General features: G+C 39.0%; 1 protein-coding gene and 1 non-coding gene across 3 annotated transcripts in view; both read left to right on the forward strand.

Annotated features, from left to right (window-relative positions):
• Positions 1-2,844: 2,844 nt before the first annotated feature.
• LOC140709207 (uncharacterized) overlaps positions 2,845-25,319 on the forward strand; it is a 146,313-nt gene continuing 123,838 nt past the window's right edge. For both annotated transcript variants that reach the window (XM_073007134.1, XM_073007136.1), the window contains exons 1-6: positions 2,845-6,109; positions 10,483-10,597; positions 10,760-10,933; positions 14,843-14,949; positions 16,003-16,140; positions 18,844-18,899. In XM_073007134.1, the coding sequence (XP_072863235.1) occupies positions 5,907-6,109; positions 10,483-10,597; positions 10,760-10,933; positions 14,843-14,949; positions 16,003-16,140; positions 18,844-18,899 (793 nt within the window). In that variant the 5' untranslated portion in view covers positions 2,845-5,906. The remainder of the gene's footprint in view (positions 6,110-10,482; positions 10,598-10,759; positions 10,934-14,842; positions 14,950-16,002; positions 16,141-18,843; positions 18,900-25,319) is intronic.
• On the forward strand, positions 17,635-17,741 carry LOC140710522 (U6 spliceosomal RNA). Its single transcript, XR_012091594.1, has one exon. It is a non-coding gene; the product is annotated as a U6 spliceosomal RNA (small nuclear RNA).

A 25,319-nucleotide genomic window follows, 5' to 3' on the forward strand; every position in this document is an offset into this window, starting at 1 on the left:
ACACAAAAAAATTATGTGAGGTAATGCTATGTTAATTACCTGGATTTAGTCCTTCCACAGTGTATACACATTCCAAAACATTATGTCTTACACCATAAATATATACAATTTTAATTTATCTATTAAAATTTAATTCTTATAAAGAAAGAATGAAAAGGAGGAAGTACTCCTTTTTAGTAGGCGATCTTCAACAGAAGAAAGTGAAAAACAGTCCTAAAATGTCAGTATGAGACAACAGATTCTGCAATGACAGGAAGGGTGGGTAACAGACAATTACGTGAACAAACACATTTCAAAACCCGGGTTGAGATCAGGGGTCAAAGAGAAGACGACCACGGCTGGTGACTTAGAGGGTCAGTAAGAGGGACCAAGGCAGAAAAGCACAGAAACTCCTCCACTTAAAATTTCAGGCTGTGAACTCACCTGGGTGCCGAGCTGAGCGCCCAGGCAGGCACGGGTCAGCCACGCTGGCCGAAGGGGATGCCCGTGTGTCACTCATGATGGAAAGAGGGGAAAAGGGCAGCCAGCCTGGGGTGAACTCTTAAGAGTTGGAAGTAGCTGGGGCAGTGGTTCACGCTGTAACCCTAGCAACACGGGAGGCTGAGGTGGGAGGATCACTTGAGCCCAGGAGGTAGAGGTTGCAGTGAGCTATGATCGTGCCACTGCACTCCAGCCTGGAGACAGAGTAAGACCCTCCCCTAACCCTCAGTGTCTTTTTTTTTTTTTTTTCTTCAAGGCATTTTGGGTTGAGGAAGTCCAGAAAAGCCAGAACAATGCCCTGGTATGACATTTCCCTTTCAACAGATAATCTTGCGTAGAAGCAGTTCCGAGTGATAGACAAAGCCTCTTAAATAAGGAGGGGCGTTTCTGTAGGAGCAGTTTTCTGCACCTGTCACTTGGACCTAACTGTCATGACTGCAGGTTTATTCTCATCAGCTGGTAACAGATACGGGAAAGCACACACTGAACTTGGAAGAACAACGCTTTCAACTCCCAGGTTGTTGAATTCCTTTCATATCAGGGTGCCCTGCAGGGGGCAAGTCTGGTAGCAGTGATCATCGAGGATGACACAGGAAAATTGGCATGCTTCCTGAGGCAGAACAATGCTACCTGAGCACTTCTCCAGAGGGGCAGACTTTAGCAGCATTACAGGGTTCAGCTGAAGGTCATCAGGCACCACAGCAGGGTTTGGGGAGCCTGTGTGTCTCCTGCAAAGTCCAGTGAACAGGAGCCTCCAGGAGCAGAAGTTTGCACTGGAAAATGGAGAGTATTTCTCAACAACTCTTGTATATATGTAGGTAGAAAGAGAGGGGGAGGTGGGGCTGAGAGAGAACAAGAGACTGTGGCTTGGCAAACCTAGCTGAAATAGATGCACACAATTGTGAGCTTAAAATGATTGTTTTAAGCCACAGTTTGGGGATAATTGAAGGATCTTCTAAATCAAAACATCTGAAAGTTTTATAGTTTTGCCTTTCACACACCAAACATATACACCATGTCTTTAATCTACTTGGAAGTGTTTTCCTGTAAGGTGTGAAGTACAGGTCCAATTGTATGTTTTCCCATATGGACAAACAGTTGTCCCAGTAACTTACCAAAAAGCCAGCCCTCCCCGGGTGTCAGCCACACCAGCTTTGTGTCCACACTGTGTGTGCTGCCTGCTCCTTTTCCCCCGAGCCAATGCTATCCCGCTGTGATGATCACAGCCTTATCAAAGCACTGGCCTGGGACAGACTCAGCCATCACCTCGTTCTTTAAGAGTGTTTTCCTGATCCTTGGCTCTGAGTTTCTCATCCATTTGACAATCATGGATTTGTAATTGCAAAAAAAGCCAGAAGGAGATTGACATTTTGTTTTGTTCTCATTCTATGTTATTTCCTCCAGAGTACAAATGAGTCAAATAATGAATTTTATTTTCTAAAGTTCAGAAAGTAAATGTGTTGATATTGTATAAGTAAACAGGCTCTGACTGTCAATAAATTAAAATAGCTAACATTATTATGTACCTCTACTGTTTTATTTATCTCATTTTCTTCAGTCTCCACAGAAACCCTACAAAGTCACTTTTGGTACACAGAAGTAAAAAGCGTGTAAGGATAGAGATTACCTAGCTTGCTCAAAGTCAAATCGTTAATAATTGTGCCTACCCAGCTTCGCTGACTGGGACCTGGGTCAGTTGTAGTCATAACCTGTGCTCCTTAAGCTACTTCAGATTTCCCCAGGCAGGTTTCACATAACAAATAAATATTTAGGCATAGATGATACAGTGTGGGCACATATTAAGCACTCAAAAAGTATTGTGTATTATTTTGATAGAAAACTTATCTACTTTTCAAAGTGTATTTTCTAAACCTCGAATTATTTCTTCCTGCATTTAGTAAACCTTTAGAAATGAGTCCTGAAGGGGAAATTTAAGGGATTTATCCTGCCTTCTCCCTCTCTTGGGAAGACCCCCGATCTCCTTTTTACATCTGTTTGAGATGGTTTTTCTCAACCTTGTCCTTTTTGTGCTGTAGTGACTGATGCAGGCATAACCCAAATGAAGAAATCAGAATCTATCTACAGAATTTTTGTATTGTGTCAAAGAAGAGAATCTCTCTCTCCTCAATCAGCAGCTACTGGTAGCCAAGTTTCCTCAGGTGGTGGGTGAATAATGGCAATGGCTGGAAAGAAGTAGGTGGACCAACGTGGCAGAGTCCTTGGACTCTTGACTGACCTGGCTTCAATTGTTTTGAGGCTCTAATTCATCTCTGCTGATGACAATTTAATTCTTAATTATACCATGAATCCTGAGAGACAAGAGTTTTTTTTTTTTTTTTTTTTTTTTTTTGGTCAGTGTGAGTCTAAGCTGATTTTTCTGTAACTTGTCACCAAGAGTCCTAACTGATGTAAACCTCATCAGAAAAGTAGTGTTTCTGTCATTATTTAAAACTCTGTTTGACAATTCTAGCACAAAAAGAGGATAAGCTGCCATGAAATTTTTCATGCATTTTTGTAAATATTTGAAGTAAGTGGCAGGGTACGGTGACTCACGCCTGTAATCCCAGCACTTTGGGACGCTGAGGTGAGCGGATCACCTGAGGTTGGGAGTTCAAGACCAACCTGGCCAACATAGTAAAACCCTGTCTCTACTAAAAATACAAAAATTAACCAGGCATGGTGGTGCAAGCCTGTAATCCCAGCTATTCAGGACCCTGAGGCAGGAGAATCACTTGAACCTGGGAAGCAGAGGTTGCAGTGCGTCAAGATCACACCTCTACACTCCAGCCTGGCAACAGAGAGAGACTCCATCTCAAAAAAAAAAAAAAAAACGGGGGGGCCATTTAAAAGCTATAGCTAAACAGTTATTCCAAAAGATAATACTTATTGGAATTACATTTTAAAGAAATAAACACTTGTTTATAAATATATAACTTTTATATCAACCTTAAACATCTGTCCTGCATCAGTGCTAGATCTGGCCACAGATTTTAGTTGCAAAATTTCTAACTAAACCAACCCCAGATGATTTAAGTAGAAAATATCTTATTAAAAGAATATTGGAAGAATTTCAGTTTCAGCAATGGCAGAGTAGCCTGTCTAGGAAAATTCCCTTTCCTAAGTATCTATGATAAACTCTGGATAAAATATAAAAGAAAAAGTCCCAACTATTTGAAGGTACTGTAGAGTATCCAAAAAGAGGCATGAGCTTGATTAGATGCTTGGAAAAGGGAACAAAACTAGATGAAGTCTTCATTGATGCAGCTTTGTTCTTAAAGGTATTCACCAGTCCCCATGGCATGGGACAGAGAGAATTCAAGAAGAAAGTGTCGGTATTATCGGCTTACTGTTTCAGAGAATAGAATTTAGGGATGCCAGAACAGCTATAAATGAAGAGGAAAAAGTCCTGAAAAGGAAAACCTATGGATGGGAGAGTCTTTAAATATGTATATGAGCTTCCTTCAAATCTGTGACTATACATGTATGGGAGAGGCTTCAAATAGCAGAAAACAAAGCAAAAGCTAGAAGTGCAAAAAGGCAGAACACTGCAACTCATTACAGGGGAAACAGTTTGAAGTTTGAATCTATTGAAGTATAGAGGCTTGGTAAACACCTTAGGCTTTCCATTGAAACCTCAGAAGGGAATGCCTTAAGAGTGAATGCTGGCCGGGCGTAGTGACTCACGCCTATAATCCCAGCGCTTTGGGAGTCTGAGACGGGTGGATCACTTGAGGTCAGAGACCAGCCTGGCCAATGTGGTGAAATCCCATCTTTACTAAAAATATGAAAATTAGCCAGGCTTTGTGGTATATGCCTGTAATCCTAGCTACTCAGGTGGTTGAGACAGGAGAATCGCTCGAACCCAGGAGGTGGAGGCTACAGTGAGCTGAGATTGTGCCACTGCACTCCAGCCTGGGTGACAGAGGGAAAGTCCATCTCAAAACAAGCAAACAAAAATTGTGAATGCCGACCAGGTGCAGTGGCTTATGCCTGTAATTCCCGCACTTTGAGAGGCCAAGGCAGGTGGATCACTTGAGGTCAGGAGTTCAAGACCAGTCTGGCTGACATGGTGAAATCTTGTCTGTACTAAAAATCTAAAAATTAGCTGAGCATGGTGGCAAACGCTTGTAATCCTAGCTACTTAGGAGGCTTAGGCAGGAGAATTGCTTGAACCCTGGAGGCAGAGGTTACAGTGAGCTGAGATCATACCATTGCATTCCAGCCTGGGCTACAGAGCAAGAGTACATCTCAAAAAAAAAAAAAGAAAGAAAGAAAAAGAAAGAAAGAAAGAAAGGGTAAATGCTATTTATCAGGTTTATCAGGACTAAAGATTCTTTCTATAACTGAGAAAAAATTCCAAAGAGAAGCACCATAGCAAAATATAATACCAAGCCTCCAGAAGTTCAAGGTTTTCATCCAGTAAACTGATGGCTAGATAAACATATCTTTCACAATAACAATATACAACAAAAATAATTAGAAAACTACAAATTAGAAAAACTACATATGCAAAAAAGGGTCACAGCGGGGATCCTGAGGCCAGACGCCCAGGCAGCTAAGTCAGGCGATTGGCCCAGCCAGCAGCCGCTCAGTCTCATGCCTGTGGATACAGATTGCTTACTGCCAGGGCCCAGGATCCGGAGAGATGTCCAAGAGCAGCGGACCCTGAGACCAGGTAGGCTGTGCACTCGGGGACAGTGAGGCCATCCAAGGGAAGCTCCGCCATCCCGCGCCAGTGCCAGATCTGCAGCTGCAAACCGCGCAGTCGGGCACTGGCAGCGGTGAGGGCGGGTGGAGGAAGGAGCAGCCCCTGACTTTTCCACTACTGGACACTAGCCACACAGACTCCAAGATCAGAGCCTCAGCCTGAAGCCAGGCTATCTGCGAAGCCACTCCGGTGGCCTCTGAGTGCCCTTGCCAGCACCCGATCTCCCTCCGGAGGAGGAGCGGGGCGGGCCGCAAGGCCATACAAATCCTCCTCCTCAGGCCTGGCTGGCTGCCGGCCTAGGATCCTGGGGCCGCCCGGGAATGCCCAGGAGAACCTGCGAGCCCAGTGGCACCCGCCTGGAGCTGCAGCCCCACCTGCCGGCGCGCGCAGCCAGGGAGCGGCTTCCGGTAGCCCGGTGACCACCGCGGTGCGGGCGCGCGCCCAACGGCTTTGCGAGGCTCACTGGGTCTGAGAGGTCGGAGGCTGCGAGTGTCGCTGCTGAAGGCTGTGGTGGACCCCGCTGGATCTCGGATTTTGGAATACATCAGAGATTTGGGATCGCAGACTGGGGGTTGGATCGTGGATTTGGGGTTGGATCGGGACTTGGGGTTGGATTTGGGGCTGGGTCGTCGGGGCGGGTGGGGGGTGGTGAAAAGGTGACGGGGAGCTGCCCCCACTCAAGAAGCGGTCGGTGGTTGGGGGTCTGAGACGTCATACCATGAAGCTGTTCGGCTTCCGGAGCGGCAGGGGCCAGACGGACCTGGGCTACATAGACCAGGTCTACAGGGGTTCCGGGTACCGAATCCGGGACTCCGAACTGCAGAAGATCCACAAGGCGGCTGTCAAGGGCCACACCGCAAAAGTGGAGCGCTGCCTGGCACGCAGGAGCGGAGACCTGGATGCCCTGGACAAGCAGCACAGGTGAGGGGGGGGGCCTCAGTCCAGGGTGGGAGGGGGTCCCCAGGCCCGGCTTCCCCGCAGCCCCTGGGACTGGGCCTTGGAGGGCGCCGGGCACCCTCCTAGCGGCGAAGCCAAGCGGACCCTCAGCTGTTTTCCATCCGACATAATTCCCTGGCTGGAGCAATTGGTGGAGAATTTGAGTGATTTAACTCACGAAGTTAAGCATATACGGTGTTGTTATTTTTAAGGAACACCTTTAAAACATGGTTTGTATACATTATAGGAGGTGCCTAATGAGAGAACTAATTCCCCTATCAAAAATACCGTGAGTGATTTTCAGTAGGCGAAAAGTTCTCAGATAAAACTGTCCGTTTTACATCCCTATCCACCTGTGTAGCCAGGTTCCTTACTGAAGGTTCTTAGAGAGCAACTTGGAAGTGGGAGGTGGGTTCTGTGTTCTTGAATGGAAAGGGACATTTTTCTCAAAATGTGAGCTCTTTCTCTGTTTGTCAGTTTTACATAGACCGAATGAAAATACCAAGGTTTTAACATTTTTATATGACACCTGCTGTCTTTCACTATTGTGATGACATTTTTTAAAATTTCATAATGCAGTAAAAAAACACTTGCTCCTCTAGATAGCAAAATGTGCTATTAATTTCTACAATCAATTGTTTGCGAACAGCTGAAAAGACAGATGCATGGAACAGAATAGGAAACCCAGAATCACTGAAATTATGTAAGATATACGTAAGGATTGATGAGCAGGAAAGGATGAATTATTAATGAAAAAGTGCCTGTTGTTGGAAGAAAACTAATGAAATTTTATGTCACAAACATGAGTTCCTGATGGAATATAGACTGAAACTTTTCCATGTGCAAATGAGTAAAGTACCAGAAGAAAATACAAATGCTAATTTTACGGGTACATTTTATGTTGACAAACGCCTTCCTAAGAATGACCTGGTAAGCAGACATTGTGAAGGTTGATTTAGCAAACTAAAAATTAAAACTGTGTTTCAGAAAAAAAGTTAACAAAATAAAAGAGAGCTTACTTGAAAAATATTTAATATATTATATATATATATTTTTCAGATGAAAAGTATGTTTTCATTTTTTAGGGAATTCATTATATTCTTTTATTTTTTTTTTGAGTCAGAGTCTCGCTTCTTTGCCCAGGCTGGTGTCCAGTGGCACAATCCTGGCTCACTGCAACCTCCACCTCCTGGATTCAAGCAATTCTCCTCCCTCAGCCTCCCAAGTAGCTAGGATTACAGGCAGGTGCCAGCACGCCTGGCTAATTTTTGTATTTTTAGTAGAGAGGGGCTTTCACCATGTTGGCCAGGCTGGTCTCGAACTCCTGACCTCAAGTGATCTGCCTGCCTCAGCCTCCCAAAATGCTGGGATTACAGGTGTGAGCCCCTGCACCGAGCCTATATTGTTCATCATATATGATAAGATTTAGATGTTACTGATACGTATACCATATATATTCCAGATATAATATGTTATATATATCAGTTATATATATACATTAGATGAAAAGTTATAATACACATGCGATGAAAAGTACATCTTCGTTTTACAGGGAATTCTTTCAAATCAAATCATCAAATACTCTAAAAGTGGGCAAAGTACCTTTCCCCAGATCTACAAGTTACTTATGTATATAGGAAAAAATCCTTCTCATTTCTGGTATAAGAATTTAAAAGAGGAATGAAACAGTTTTCTATCCACAATATTTGTGAGGATGTTTTATACTGCTACTTAAAAGTTTAAGTTGCTGATTACTTTTCAAATAGATAATTTGGTGGTAAGTACTACGTTTAAAAAATGTGCCCTTTACTCATCAATTCCATTATACTAAAATGCCCTTAGGAAATAAAGATACATGCACTTTAGTTTTCACGGAACTTATTTTAAAAAGAACCCAGAGAATGGATCCTATAAATAAATTTCAGTTGCATCCATAGGATGGAATAATATGTGACCATTGAAGGTGGGAATAGGTATAGAAGTAAGTTGATGTGTCAAGATGTTGTATTTTGCTATAGCCAGTGAGGAAAAAAAAATAGTTAAATTATACATACGCAAACATACTATGGTCTTGTTTTAGCAAAAGAAAAAAATGTACCAAATATGATAAAATTTGTAATTTCTGAGCATTTGCTTTTTTTTTTTTTTTTCTTTTTTTTTGAGATGGAGTCTTGCTGTGTCACCCAGGCTGGAGTGCAATGGCCCAATCTCGGCTCACTGCAAGCTCCCCCTCCCAGGTTCACGCCATTCTCCTGCCTCAGCCTCCCAAGTAGCTGGGAGTACTGGCACCTGCCACCACACCCGACTAATTTTTTATATTTTTAGTAGAGACTGGGTTTCACCGTGTTAGCCAGGATGGTCTTGATCTCCTGACCTCGTGATCCACCCTTCTCGGCCTCCCAAAGTGCTGGAATTACAGGCGTGAGCCACCGCACCCTGCGAGTATTTGCATTTTAAGTAAAGTTTATTTTTCCTTTTTCTTATCTGTGATTGCTGCAGTGAGCATGTACAAAACTTCTATAAAAGTTTACTATTAATGGAATCATCCTTGGGAAGAGAGAAATATGAATCTTGCACTGATAAAAATAATTTCTCGCTTTCCACTTTTTATCTTTATTGTGTGTATTGTTATCTTCTTTGAATGTTTAGAGTCTTCAGAAGTAAGAAGGGAATGGTTTTATCTGTGTTTTCAGATTTTATTATCTATACATTTTATTATGCACATGTTTTTCTTATATACTCATTCCATTTATTCAAACAATGATAGATTAATAATTTCATTTAAATTGTATTCTTTAAAAATAAAAAATAACACATACAAATAATTACTATTGCAAAAATGTTGCTTTATAGGAGTTTATTTAAAAATAGTGAACTCCCCAGCTATATTTATCCATTATTTCATTCCATTTATGCATCAAGCATAACCTGAGTACCTGTTATGTAGCAGACATACTCTACTATCTCTCAGGACCCTTCCATCCTTAAAAACTTCATGTTTACCTGCCCTGCCTGCACAAGCTGAGAGATTTACAATAGGAATATTGGGACTTCATCTCCTTGAAACTTTATCTCCCACCTTTCAAACAAAAGCATTTCTGAAGTTAGAAAATGGTAGAAGATAACCTTGAACTGCCCTTTCAAAAGTTTATCAGTTTTAAATCCTAATATTAATCATTGGAAAGTCTTATTTACATATATTCTGTAAGTGTAAGAATTCAATAAAATGAGCCATACAAATTCATTTGACTCATGAGTTTCCTTTGACTTCAAGTTGTTTGAAAATCAAGGAATTAATCTGTTTAAAAAATGCATGATTGTTATTTCGGTGCTCTTTCCCCATAGTCCCTTTAAGAACTGAAATGTATTTCAGTTTCAGTTACATGCCTGGAACTGCCCTAGTGCTGAGTTACCATATTCTACTTAATGTAAGGTCTCATGGATTGTGTGATGCTCCACTATTTTATATATCAATAAGATAATTTCTAAAATGCTACCAGTTAGAGTTATAATAAATCATGAATTATAAGTGGCATTCCAATGTCAGAGCTGTTAAAATGAGACCTACTCATTAAGCCATCCTGCAAAGTAGGTATAATTGTGTCGTTCTACCTAATTAAAATGCTTTTGTTAAGTAGTAGTAATACTAACAATTATAATATCTGGCTGGGTGCAGTGACTCACACCTGTAATCCCAGAACTTTGGGAGGCTGAGGTGAGAAGATTGTTTGATGCCAGGAGTTTGAGACCAGCCTGGGCAACAAAGTGAGGTTCTTACTCTACATTTTTAAATAAATAGCTGGGCATGCTGGTGCACATCTGTTGTCCCAGCTACTCAGGAGACTGGGGATGGAGGATCACTTGAGCCCAGGAGTTCCAGGTATAGTTACATCATTGCACTCCACCCTGGGCAAAAGAGTGAGACTTTTTCTCAAAAAACAAAAATCTTACAATTATTGAGCTGTTGTAGGAACTATTCTAAATACTTTACATAGCTTCTCATTTAAGCATCATGATGGTGTCCTATGAGATAGCTACTATTGTTATCTTTATTGATGAAGAAGTTGAGGCACAGAAAGGCTAAGCAATAATTGGTAAGTGACAACGTTTAAAGTAGGACTCAAGCCCTAGTTGAACGGAATCTACAGACTGAGCTCTTTCTATTCAAATAGGCTGCTGTTGTCATTAAGGCAGTGAGCAATAAGAGCTAGTAAGTATTGCACTTTCTTCAAAAAAATTAAGTATTTGTTTTGAAGACAGAGGAAAAACATGCTATTCAATTTTTACAATGACATGAATGATGATATGTTTTGAGATGTTGCACTACCGTTTCCTAAAAAGTCCTCTTGCTCTTGTAGAACTGCTCTACATTTGGCCTGTGCCTGTGGCCATGCAAAAGTGGTAACTCTCCTGATCGACAGAAAGTGCCAGATTGATATCTGTGACAAAGAAAACAGAACACCCTTGATACAGGTATATTAGAGCCAACTTTTTTAGCCTGACATGGATTTGATTTACATATATAGAATTAAAATGAATTGATCTCATTTAAATATAACTAGTTGGTGAAACCTGTGGAATGTGTATTTTGAATTCTTAGAATTTACAATCTGTTTCTTGGTCTAATACGGACAGGCTATCCGTTGCCAGGAAGAGGCTTGTGCCATTATTTTGCTGAACCATGGTGCCGATCCAAACCTTAAGGATATCTACGGCAACACTGCTCTCCATTATGCTGTGTACAGTGGGAGCACCTCACTGGCAGAAAAACTACTTTCCCATGGTGCAAATATTGAAGCGCTGGACAAGGTATAGATCAATCAACTTTCTTTCAAAAATATTTGTTTTATCATTGACATAGGTAAGGGTCAATTTTTTTATATTTGGAAGCTCAACCATTCCCTGAATGCAAATGTAAATTAAGTTATTTTGAAATAACTTAATTGCATAAGATTTTGTTTTAAATATTGTTACTTTTAAAGAAGATTCAAGGGCACAGCTTTATAAAATGCACCTTGGAAAATATTTGCAAATTTGTTAAAGGGAAAACCTTTTCAACTTTTTTTCTATGCAGGGTTTTTTTTTTTTTTTTTCTTAATTAGTGTAAAACAACACAGGAAAGAAAATATGCCCTGGAAATAGGCTTTATTTTAAAACTCAAACAAAACTAAAGTAACTTACAATAAATGGACATGTTGCTGCTGCTGCTAATTTTCTGAAAAACTGACGTATCATTTCTCAGGGAAAAATGGGAAGGGAAAAGGAGAGCAATCAGAAATATGCAGGTCACTTGGAAATGAGGTAATGAAGGAAAATGCGAGGAAGAGTTGTTGTTATTGTTGTTGTTTTTAGTTTGTTGTTCTTCTAGTTTATGTGTTGAGACAAGGTGCTCTTTAGCTTTGGGTCTAATAATTTTCGGTTTGAAAAAGAGAGTGAGTGAGTTGAAACTTGCCTAGAGATTAATTTTAGGAGGGCTCTGAGGAAACCAGATTGGCAGTGAATATGTGGTGAGGAAGTGAGAAAAACTTCAGCAGAAGCTGGAACAAATTATTAACTGACTTATTGCCCATCCTGGCAGAAACTGCCACTTAGATAAGAGTCTAAAGACTCCTCTCAAATCTAGAATGTCGTGGTGGAAAAGTGGGAGATAAGGAGCTTATAAATAGCAAAATCAAGTGGGATTTTGAGTTTACTTGTCCCTGTTCTAGCCATACCCAGGAAAATTAACTGGAGTTTTAATAAATGACTGTATCTCTTACCCTTTTATCTTTTTGGTCACATCTCTGACTGATAAACGGCATTAGCCATGTGGGTGAGAGATGTGACTGAAGTGATTGTCTGCTGCACTAATTCTCAGAATCGGGCATTACAGTGACCTGAGGACATTTTGTTAAAAATCTACAACCACAGTCTTTCCCCTGAAGATTTTGATGTAATAGACCTAATAAGGCCTGAACATGTTTAAAAATGTTTACTTGAAGCTGGGCACAGTGGCATGTTCCTGTAGTTCCAGCTTGAGTCTAAGAGTTTGAATCCAGCTTGAGCAACATAGTGAGACTCTTGTCTCTAACAACAATTGTAGAAAAAGGAAAAAAAAAAAAAACCCAATAAAAAAAACCTTCAAGGTTCGGATACACTCCTGATTAAGAATCCCAGAATAGATAAGTGCAATATATAAATTTCTGTATCTCAAAAATGTAAGAAATCTCTAGAAGACTTGGCATTTGATAGGTGCCACATCCTTCAAAGTTCTTCTGTTTGATGATATTACCCTGACTTATCTGTCTTTCTCTACATCTGTGACTGGGAAGTGAAAGGAAATATTATTGGCAACATCTCTCAGCTGACAGAATAACACCATTCCTTCCATCCACGAATCATTCACTACCATTCAAGAGTCTTTAGAAATTTGCTTATGGGTAATCTTTCAATAAGTAAGGGCTGACCATGTCAGGATTTGTTGTCCCTTAGTCACCATGCAGGTGATTATGTGTCAACAAATTTTCATTACAAGTTGGGCTTTCTCAATTAGAATAGTAGCAAATCCTAAACTCTTTTTTTTAGTTGAAGTTGTATTATGAACTATCTCGGTATGTTTGTTAGTTGTATAGAGCTTTATCATAACCAAAATGGCAGTTTTAAACACTGAAATCCATGAAGTTAATAAGAATACAAATAGGAATTCTTTTAATAATTAAGTTTTAGCAGTCCTATGAACCAATGATCTATTTGGTTAACAATCTGGGAAAATTATATACAAACATATTTTAAATGAATAAATGTTGGAAAAATTCTTGAAGCAGGTATTATGAGTCTTTTTAGCAATTTTTATTATATACGAGTGCCTCATATTTTGGTAAAACATATGATACTAGAGAAAGAAAATACTTTACATGCAAATACTTGGATTATACACAACCATTTCATAACGCATTTATAGTAAATATAAAAACACAAGGGCTATATTCTAAAGTGGTACACAGATTTGTTTATTTGCCTCTATAAGTTGAATCAACATGTAAAATTTAGAAGACTTGTGTAGAAATCTGGACTTCAGGCTTATCCTAAAAAGGCAAATCTGGTGTCTCCTGAGTTTCTATCACTGTTTGGTCTGCTGTGCAGAGATTGCCCCTTTATAGAAGGCATGTATTCCCCAGTTTGCTATTGTGCCCACCTCAGTACTTCCCTTACTCTGGTAACCTTCCTTTGTCCTTGTAAGTATTTGAGTTTACAACTCCTATGTTATAGTATATTTTGATAAAGATTTCAAGATTTTGAAGTCAGTGTGTAGATTTGTTTGTAATATATAGTCTATGGAGTATGTAAATCCCTCTGTTATGGAGTTGAATTTTAGAATTTAGAAGTTTTTAAAACTCCTTTTCTTTATATATACCAGAAATAATTATCTGCCCATAAGAATGCCTAGAAGCCTTTTTAGGTTATTGCTGGTTATAGTTGGATAATTTATGAATATTGCAGATATTATATCTTTGTCCTCAGCACCCTCCTTTAAAAATGCAAGTGACTTACTGGTTTTATTATGCCAGAAATAATTCATATGGATCAGTATGAGAACTTTTATTGATAAGCCATTATGCTGTTATTTCGGATTTATATTTTGCCTAAAATGAAAAATAATTTTAAATAGCCATTTAAGTGGAAGCCAATAAAAATGGATTTGAAAAGTAGAGCTGCATTAGTGTCCTGGGATTACCATTATAATTGAGAATAATATTTCTTACTGAACTTTGGTTTTTCAAATATTTGTTCTTAAGTTTTTTAAACCTGTCTCTCTTACACAGAACATACTGAGCTTTCTAACAGTAAAGATAAAAATCTATTCTCTTGTATTAGGAAAAAACCATGAACTATTTATAAGGCAAACAAGTGCATTTGAAGCCAATCTCTCTTAATTCAGAGTTCATTTCCATAGTGACCCCTTTGGAGCAGGAGTGCCTGACATTGGCGTCTGGCATCCTGACACCACTGATAGAAGTGAATCAAGCAAGTTTGTACCACCCAGAGGAATCCTCCATCTGTATTGGGAAGCTCTGGCAACTATTTCTCTGAAACTCTTAATTCCTTAAATGTTAATATTTGCCACAAATAGTATTGTGAAATGGGGATTAGGTAAAATTCAAGAGAGTTCTTGTTTATTGGATGTAAGATACAATTTTGTAATACTTCACAAATGCAGAAGGTCATGGAATCTTTCTCTTGGGGTATTATACTTCTGCTAAAGCAAATATTCTTTGGAATATAGTTTAAGAAACACTGCTTTAGAGAGAATAATTTAGTTCATTAATTTATGTAGAAAACTTAAAATATTTGCTACTATGTCTTAGGGTTTTGGGGCTATAGAGACAAAAGATACAGCCCTTGCCCTCAAGAAGCTCTTGATTTCAGAGGGAAAAAATGAAATGATTAGAATGTAGCATGCTAAGTGCTGTGATCAAAGCAAGGATTCTTGGGACTGGTAAATGTTGACAGTGAATTTTGGCAATGACCACAGTTAATCCCGGGAGACAGAGGAGGGTTGTTTGCAAGGCAAAGAGCAGCACATCAGAAAGCGCAGAGGAGTGAGAAGGAGGGGACTGCTTTTCATTTACTTCCTTTCTATATTGTATGTTGAAGTTCAAAGAATCCTAGAGAAGATTTTCAGTTCAGTTCATAAATATGTAATTTTGTGAATTATTAATTTTTTCTGCTGTCTTATAGGACAATAATACCCCACTTTTATTCGCCGTGATGTGCAAGAAAGAGAACATGGTGGAACTTCTATTGAGAAAAAAAGCAAATATACATGCCGTTGATAGGCTGAGACGGTACAGTAGCTCTTTTTTAAAAAATAAAAGCCTGCATATTCTAGAGTGGTAATAGTCTCTCAAGTCAGAAATATTAATAAGATTAGTGTAATTATTGACATACAGTGAAAAATGTCACCACAAATAATCAGGTAGACCACAAATATTTAGACTGAGTCACATAAAGAACAGTGTATAGTAGGATTAATCTTCTCTTATGAGATTTTTTATTTATAATCAGATGTTTTTGTTACTGTAATCTTTTATTAGCTAAAGGGTTTTGTATTAGTTTTATTAATTTTTTTTTTGAGATGGAGTCTAGCTCTGTTGCCAGGCTGGAGTGCAGTGGTGTGATCTTGGCTCATTGCAACCTCCACCTCCCAGGTTCAAGCGATTCTCCTGCCTCAGCCTCCCAAGTAGCTGGAACTTCAGGTGTGTGCCACCATGCCCAGCTAATTTTTGTATTTTTAGTAAGGATGGGATTTCACCATGTTGGCCAGGATGGTCTCGATCTCTTGACCTCATGATCTGTTCTCCTTGACTTCCCAGAGTGCTGGAATTATGGACAAGAGTCACTGCACCTGGCAGTTTTTTTTAATTTTTAAAATGTGGACTTTTAGTTTATGACTACTGCTATTGTCATTATTATTATTGTTGTTGTTGTTGTTTTCAGCCCGCAGATAACTCTTATCTGACCCCTAGCTGATTACAATTATAATATATCAGAGTAGGAAAGCAATAGGGAAATCTTCATGTAAATTTTTGCCTACTTTAGATGACTGACCTCAGCACAGTTTCTTGGCCATCAAAGAACTATAAATTAGCAACTTGTATTATGTCACACGCCAGTGGGACAAGAGGCTTCCCTGTTGTCCGTTTCTTTTAGCCTTGGTGATAATTTACAAAGATGAACACTTGAGCACCCTAGATGCTTATAGACCCAAGCTAGTACATGCAAATCGTTATTACATCTACACTGACAGATGGATATGAAATTGGTAAAGTGTATCAAACTAATTGTTTAAAAAAGTCTTTATTAAGTTCTTGAGTGGAGTTATTTCTTTGTTATTTTAGAACAGCCCTCATGCTTGCTGTGTACCATGACTCACCAGGTATTGTCAACATCCTTCTTAAGAAAAATATTAATGTCTCCACTCAAAACATGGGTGGACGCGATGCAGAAGATTACGCTACTTCTTGTCATTTGACAAAGTAAGTGTTTATGTCAAAAGACCAGTTGATACTAAATTGAAGTTTAAAATAATTGCAACTACTCTATCTTTTACATTAGATAAGAGTTCATAGTTTGGTTCAGATGGTTTGAAATAGCAATGAGTTAGTCTACTTTTAGCCAGAAATTAAGCAGCAGTCTAGGTTAGTTGAAAGTAGAGTGCAAGATTTTTTCAGGATTTTTAACACCTTTATCCCCAGTGACCTCAGTGTTGTCCATTTTGTTCTAAGTATAATCCCCATGCATGGGATAAAAAGAGCCACATCTTTGATTTCTTTTCCTTTCCTTTCTTTCTTTTTTTTTTTCTTTTCTCTCCTCCTCCTCCTCCTCCTCCTCCTCCTCCTCCTCCTCCTCCTCCTCCTCCTCCTTCTTCTTCTTCTTCTTTCTTCTTTCTTCTTTTCTTCTTTTCTTCTTCTTCTTCATTTTGTAGAGACAAGGTCTCACTTTGTTGCCCTGGCTGGTCTCGAACTCCTGAGCTCAAGTAATCCTCCTGCCTCGGCCTTTCAAAATGCTAGCCACCATGCCTGGCCTGACTTTTCTAATTAGTTATTGGGTCTTGAAATGTCCAATTTAGCAGAAAATCTTGTATTGTCGCCTCGGGCTGTCTCCTGTGTCTTCCTTCTTTGAATTTTCCAAGAAGCTAAGGGGTTCCCTAAGTTCAAGGAAGACAATCTTTCTTTACAAGTCAGAAGAACGGGAAAAAAGGCCGTTCTGATCATTCTGTTGTTTCCATGGACTCGCTTGCTGTTTTGCTGCCATTGTAACCCACCCTGCAATCTGATAATGACTGACCTTTGCCACCAGGATGCCTTCACTGATGCAGACCCCCTAGTTTTCATGGTGATTCATATATAGAGTTCAAAGCTATGGTGTTTATTAGTTTATGTACTTATGGTCAGTCGTTGTTCCCAGCACCCTGCTCTGCCAGCTAGGCCTCCTGGCTTTACCCACACAAATACTGAGAAAGTTGATGCTTGCCCTACACTAAAAATCTTCTTTGGAGCCCACCTCTTAGCTAGACTTAGCCTAGGCCTTCATGGTATGTTATCCTTTGAAAGCCATGTTTGTCTTTTCTTTAACCACTATTAGTTGGGATTGTTCTCCACAGTCAGGGATGTTCAAATAATGTTGCAGAGAGATCAGAGTTCCCTTTCCCTTTTGCTATCAGATCTGTACCTTGAGGCTTTTTATATCCTGAGCAGAAGCTTTGGTTAGATAGCAGAAGGTTCCATGTTATCTTTCCAGCAAGTAGTGGGATCAAACTTGCGGTTGACCCCTCTAGCAATGTGTCTCTATAGTCATGAAAATCTCTTGGGCTACTCGCAGCTCTTCCTCAAGTTTTCAATATATTTTAAAATTCCACCTCACAAGAAGTCATTCAATAAAATTCTCAGAATCTAAAGTAAGTGAGTTGGATTTACCCGAGCTAAGCCTCATCCATGACTCATGAGTATTTGTGTATCAAACAGAGCTTTGTGCTTGTTTCCACAGCACATATTTTAAAATTGGATCAATACAGAGCAGATAAGCATGGCTGCTGCCTGGGGATGGCACACAGATTCAGAAAGCATTCCATATTTTGTATAGTCCCAGGAAGGTCATTTGACTGTTTGTTGAGTAGCTCCTAGGAAGCAGTGTGAGTGAAACCAAAACAGGATACCCCCCAATATTGAAATTGTGATTATCACTATGAAAATATTGATGTCCAGTGATCTCTGAAAGGAGAACAGAGCTGAGTAATAATTAGGGGATGTTACATGTTGTTAGTACATGTCTTGGAAATGAAAAAATGTCCACTTGTCTTTCCTTCATGGAACCGAAAAACAATCACAGCAGGGTTCTGTCTTGTCTGTTAGTTGGAGAGGACCATGGAGATTCAGCATCCTGGCATGGATCTGCTGGCTCAGAGTTTGAGGAGATAGAGAAGGAGTGGTAGTTGTCCAAGCCGGGTTTTGACACCTATTAGTTTTCTGCCCTTGGTGTGATGGATGAACTCAGTGATGGGAGACAATTAGGTAATCCATTTTAATGAGAATATATATATATATATATAAATTTTGCAGTAAGTTATGAATTAGGTAAGATTCCCTGAATTACAAGCCACAATGAATACAGCTAATAACCAAAATTAGCACTTAATAACATCTTCTGAAAACTGCAACATTTGAATATTAGAACTTAGAGAAAAACATACACCAAGCTTTATTTGGGATTCCAAAATGGTTTCAGGAATCAAGTTCAAGAAGAAATTATTCCATTGCTTTACTATTTTTCTGAACATTTAAACATGTAATCTCATTACATCTTCCTAAGGTAGCAGAGTCCTTATTTTTTAGAAGAAACCATGGAGCCTACAAGAAGCAACTTGTCTGAAAAGAAAATACCTATTGGTTACAGAGCGAGGACGTATTCTGAGTGCAGGACACTTTGCATGATGTCCAGCAAACTAGAGTTAATTTACTGAGCTGTTCTCCCTCCATTTATGAGTACTTCCCTTTCTTTTATTCTTTAATTATAAGCTTAATAAGCTTGTAAGGTTTAAAAATTTGAAGTGTATGGGATATTAAAATTCTGATATTAGGTCTGATATTGCCTTAAATGGTTTTAGAATTTAATATGTTTGGTAAATATTTTTTATTTCAGTGTTAAAATAACAACTTTATTTATTACTTTTGTATACATAGAATTAAACAACAAATTTTGGAACATAAAAAGAAGATACTTAAAAATGACAAACCAGGTAAGACTTCTGATAGTGAATTTCTTATTTTTCTTGGTGGTCCTGCTCTTGATAAGAAAATGAAAAGTAAGATGTAAGATTAAGGTAGTGTTAATCAAAAAAGACCAGTTTAAAAATATGTGTCAATTGAATGTGTATATATGTATATACATATGTAAACTAATTTTTAAAATTTAACTAGTTTGAAATTCAGTTTTATTTAAAAAAGATATTTGTAGCTCATTTATAATCTCAAACATTATAGTCTGAAAAAAGTCATTTATGATCCCTAAAATCCTATATAATGTTTTTGCATGAATAAGAAAAAAGATTTTTAATTTAGTATGTTGTATGTTTCCTCTGTAGTCACATTATAACCAATTGGACTTGTAATACAAATGGATCTTCTATTTCAGTTTTATAAGAAATTGTTTATATTTAGTAAAGAATTACAGTTGACCCATGAATAATGTAGGGGTGAGGGACTCTGATCCCTCTGCAGTTGAAAATCTGAGTATAACTTTTGATTACTTCAACTTAGCTACTAATAGCCCACTAGTGGCTGGAAGCCTTCCTGATAACATAAAACAGTTGATGAACGAACACCTATTTTGTTTTTGCCACATTATTATATTCTGTGTTCAGACAATAAAGTAAGCCAGATAATTGAAGCTGTTAGAAAGAAAATCATCAGGAAAGATATATTGACTTTTCATAAAGCATAAGTAGATGCTGACAACGGTCTTCATGATCTTCAGGTTGATTAGCCTGAGGTGGAAGAGGAGAGGTGGATCTTGCTGTCTCTGGGTTGCAGAGGCAGAAGAAAATCTGCATATAAGTGAATCCCCGCTGTTCAAGGGCAAACTGTATTACATATTGATGTGTGTCACTAAGAAAGTAACTATCTTTAGAACCAGGAACTCAGCAATCTCTTTCTGGTACCATAAATAAATGGCAATAAGAACTGTAGAACTGCCGGGCACGGTGGCTCAGGCCTGTAATCCCAGCACTTTGGGAGGCCGATGTGGGCGGATCACAAGGTCAGGAGATCGAGACCACGGTGAAACCCCGTCTCTACTAAAAATACAAAAAATTAGCCTGGCTAATGATAAAACAGGCGAGTGCCTGTAGTCCCAGCTACTCAGGAGGCTGAGGCAGGAGAATGGCATGAACCCTGGAGGCGGAGCTTGCAGTGAGCCAAGATCGCGCCACTGCACTCCAGCCTGGGCGACAGAGCGAGACTCCCTCTCAAAAAAAAAAAAAAAAAAAAAAAAAAAAAAAGAACTATAGAACTGAACCAGCGTGCACCCATACAAATAGGAGACTATTTTTTGAAGACAGCTACTGTGCACAGAAGACAGAAAAGCAATTCCTTCATGAGAAGTACAAATTATATTACATATTCTTACACAAGCAAAATGGTTTTATCTGTCATAGTTTACACACACACAGTTTATAAGCACATACACACACACGTTCACACGTGTGCACACAAACACAAAGTTAGTCCTGCTAATTCTTAATGACCAAATCCAACTGTTCACAGGGAGCGGTGGATAACACATCCTACAGTTTGGATGCAATTCTTTTGACTTTTTGACTTGTTTTGTGATGAACTGCTTTTAATGGATGATTCATGTTTTCGGTTTTAGGAGAAACACAGAAAAAGATGAGAAGCAAGTAAACAGGAACTCTATGATCAGTAGTAGACTATTATAGTACATTCTCAATAGTACTATGTTTTTCTCCAGTTATAGAATTTACTTGAATGATGCACAATTAATCAATTATTATTATTATAGGAGATGGGGTCTCTCTATGTTACCTTGGCTAGAATACCGTGTCTATTCATTGGTGCATTCATAGCTCACTGTAGCCTTGAACTCCTGGGCTCAACAAGTCCTCCTACCTCATCCTCCTGAGTAGCTGGGACTACAGAATTTTGTGGTTACATCTGGCCTGATACACAATTATTTATTTATTTATTTATGATACACGGTCTCCCTCTGTTGCCGGTACTGGAGTGCAGTGGTGCCATCTTGGCTCACTGCAACTTCTGCTTCATGGCCTTTAGTGATCCTTTCACCTTTTACCTTAGCCTCCCAAGTAGCTGGGACTACAGGCATGTACCACCACACTTGGCTAAATTTCTTTTTAAGGTTCTTTGTTGTTGTTGTTTGTTTATTTGTTTAATAGATGAGGTCTCACTCTATTGCCCAGGCTGGTCTGGAACTTCTGGACTCAAGTGATCCTCCTGCCTCAGCCTCCCAAAATGCTGGGATTTACAAGTGTGAGCCACTGCACCTGGCCTGCACAATTATTATAAAAAGGAATTAAGCCCAGTTGAGTTGCAGAAAATTGACCACCTTTTCATTTTTTTCTAGAAACATTCATACTGTAGAACATATTGTCAATCACCTAGATTCTCTATTTTTTATTCAGTTAAAACAGGATTGCTGCTTATTTCACATTATTTTCTGACATTATCGTTTCATTTATTCCTTTTATGGCTTTATTGAATTGTATAGATATAGAAATATAAGACTTTCCAAGTCAAATATCAAGGGAAAAAAAGAAAAGGAAAACAGATTAGGGAAAGCTATTCTGTGAAATAACCACCTGATTATAGTTACATATATCCTATCAACTTCATAAAAGTCTTACACAATGCATTTGTATCAAGGTTTCCCAAGACCGCCCCCAGGTTTAGTGTTTCACTAGAAAGACTCACAGGACTCAGGAAATAGTCATACTCAGATCTTTACTTGATTACAAGAAAGGGGACAAGCAGAATTAGTAGAGGAAAAAGTTGCATGTGTCAAGTCTGGAGGAAACCAGGCACAAGCTTCCAGGAGTTCTCTCCTGTGGAGTTCCCAGGATCTGCTTAATTCTCCCAGGCTCACATTTTGACAACATTTGTGCAGTGATATCTACCAGTACCAGAGTCTCATTAGAGACTAAGTACCCAAGTGTTTCTATGGAGGTTACTCTCTGTGACATGTACCTAAATTCCAGACTCCTAGAAGGAAAGCAGCTGTTCAGAGTAACCACACTGTTTCTATAAACACTTTAGACACAGTGAGCCACTCTCCTTAGGGAATGGTGGAAACTCTCCCAATTCCAATTTCCTAAACACCAGTCAGGGGCCAGCCTTGCATGCAGGCCTTTCTAAAGATGGCAGTCTCTTGCCTGCTATATGAAATCTTTTCTGCACAACACTTATAGCCCCAACTTAACTTTTGGTGTTGTTTTACATTTTCATTTTAATAACACATAATATTATAAGATAAGGTAAACTGGTAGTAATTTCTTTTGTATGATCCATCTTAAGTTGCAATGCTGGTTACTTTTTTGACTTTTGGTGACAAACAGGTATTTGTATATAAGTTACCATAGCAGTGTTAGGTAATGATAATCTGTCCTTTTTATCTTATTAGCCTTTCAGCAAAATTGTGAAATTAAATAAGCATAAAAATTTCTGAGTTAAAATTAGAATAAAATTGTCTTCTTTCTGGATGACATGGATAATCTAGTTTTCATATTGTGCTAAATCCCTGTTTAGAAGTATGAAAGGAGATAAAATAGTCAATCATTTTAATCAATATCGTCTTGTCTAAGCATGCAATTAACTTATTTTATATACTTTATATACTTCACTTTGAGAAATAATGACCACGTGTTGTTATTTTGATCTTCAATGATCTCTAATTTTTAGGGTCACTAAGTCTTGCTTAAATATATCATAATAACAGGTTCAGTGAATATTTTTCATTTTTTATTATTGATTTATTTTTTTTTGAGACACAGGTTTGCTCTTGCTACCCAGGCTGCCGTGCAATGACACAATCTCAGCTCACTGCAACCTCGACCTCCCAAGTTCAAGCAATTCTCCTGCCTCAGCATCCTAATTACCTGGGACTACAGGCATGCACCACCATGCCTAGCTAATTTTTTGTGTTTAATAGAAATGGGATTTCACCATGTTGGTCAGGGTGGTCTTGAACTCCTGACCTCAAGTGATCCACCCACCTCGGCCTCCCAAAGTGCTGGGATTGCAGGCATGAGCCACTGACCCTGGCCATCTTTTTATTTATTTATTTATTTATTTATTTATTTATTTATTTTAATTTTTGTTCTGGAGATCCTGGGATGCATAGACAGTGAATATCTTTTTTATTTTATTTTTAATTTTTTTTGAGATGGAGTATCACTCTGTCTTCCAGGCTGGAGTGCAGTGGTGTGATCTCAGTTAACTGAAACCACCGCCTTCCAGGCTCAAGCGATTCTCCTGCCTCAGCCTCCCGAGTAGCTGAAATTACAGGTGCTTGCCATCATGCCCAGCTAATTTTTATATTTTTAGTAGAGACGAGGTTTTGCCATGTTGGTCAGACTGGTCTTGAACTCATTACCTCAGGCTGATCTTGAACTCATGACCTCAGGTGATCCCCCCACCTTTGTCACCCAAAGTGCTGAGATTACAGGCATGAGCCACTGAGCCCAGTTGTGAATATCTTTTTTAAATCAACAGCTTTATTTCTTAGAGCAGTTTTAGGTTCACAGCAAAATTGAGAGGAAGGTACAGAGATTTATCATATATTCCTTGCCTGCCACATGCATAGCCTCCCCCATGATTAGCATTTTCCACCAGAGTGGTACACTTGTTACAACTGATGAACTTACATTGACACATTATAATCACTCAAAGTTCATATTTACATCAGGCTTCACTCTTGATGCTGTACATTCTGTGAACCTGGACAACTGTATAATGATATGACATGTATCTATTACTGTAATATTATCAACAGAACAGTTTCACTACCCTAAAAATTCTCTATACTATGCCTGTTCTTCTCTCATTTTCTCCCTAGCAACTCCTGGCAACCATTGATCTTTATCTTCATAGTTTTATTATTTTCAGAAGAGTACAGTGGATATCTTTTAGAATAGTTAAAAAATTAAAGCTCCATGGTAATTGAACGTAGTCATTTAAGATGTTCCTTGTCCTTTTTGTTTTTCTTTTGCTTCTTTATCACTGTAAAGAATGATATATGCTGATGAGATGTGCTTTACATACTCAGAAAACATGATTTGTATAGCTATTTGGGACACAATAGAAAGGGTTGAGGGAAAGGACACCATGCCGTGCCACACGGCACAAACTGGAGTATCTTGCTCTATGATGTGGGTCCAGATAGACTCTCTAGCAATGGAAGGGGACAAGCGCAAGGGGTTGGACTTTATAAAAGTGGAATCACTAAGTCTGTCATATTTACATTTGGTTGGAATTAAGACCAGGCAGTGAATGCTATAGGTAAATACATGTGTTCCTCACTGCTCCTCTTCCTTTGAGGGATGAGGTTGACAACAGCCTGTAGTATGATGACATGACTCATCTACAACTAGATTCTGTCATGAGGGATGGTAAGGGAGTTTTGCTTGATGTGAGGTGAAAAAGAATTTTTTTCTCCTACTTGGGAGAAGAGCAAGCTTTGGAACATTCTAGTAGTAAAAGGGCATTGACAGTTTTCTTTCTATATATTTTTCACATCAGATAATACTGACGGGCAGCCTGCCACACCTCCCCAGTGTTTCTTAAGCTTCTCTCTGAATATGGATAAGCTCTTAAAGGAGTGATGTTTCCAGTGGTTCTTTCTGTGGGAGGTAAAATGTCAGGTGAATTTGGGCCTTGTTATACGTAGGGCAGAACAAATAGCTACAACTAAGGAAACCATCCAGCACCTTCCCCAGAAGAGTATTAGCCAGAGTAACACACCGATCTCTCTTCAGCTCTTCTCCACTGGCGGCTGGAAGGTCTTTGCAAGGATTCCTGTTTCTGGTCTGATTCCTATGTTTTGCTGGCTTCTGGTGCTATAGGGTGTTTTATTTTAAACTGAACAGTTTGAGCTGAAGAGCTAGAGAGGCTGTATTGTGCTATAACAAAATAAGTGCAGTAGTTCCCCCTTAACTGTGGGAAATACATTCCAAGACTCCCAGTGGATGCATGGAACCGCGAATAGTACTGAATCACAACTGTTTTTTCCTATGCATACCTATCTATGATAAAGTTTAATTTATAAATTAAATTAAATCTGATTGTGTCAGCAGATAGGGTGTGAGAATTGAATGGTGTCATCAGCAGGAATGATTCTTGCTCATTGGGGGGAAAATCTCTCCACACATTTGGTCATGGAAGCCTTCTTTGTTGATGATTGTTGCTGCGGTGTGAGTGCAGAGAAAACCCTGTCGAGTATGTCTTTTTGCACATATAGTGGATAAAAGGTAATACTATATATTCTGTTTTAATGGCCTCTCATATTTTGGTCCAGAAATCACGCCCTTTGACACTGTTGACTCATCACACCTGTTCTGTTAACAATACCATTTTTGCTCAATCTCATAGCGTTTGGCTAAAATGACTTGTATACTACAATTCACTTG

This window comes from Chlorocebus sabaeus, chromosome 2 (assembly GCF_047675955.1).
Source record: "Chlorocebus sabaeus isolate Y175 chromosome 2, mChlSab1.0.hap1, whole genome shotgun sequence".
NCBI lineage: Eukaryota > Metazoa > Chordata > Mammalia > Primates > Cercopithecidae > Chlorocebus > Chlorocebus sabaeus.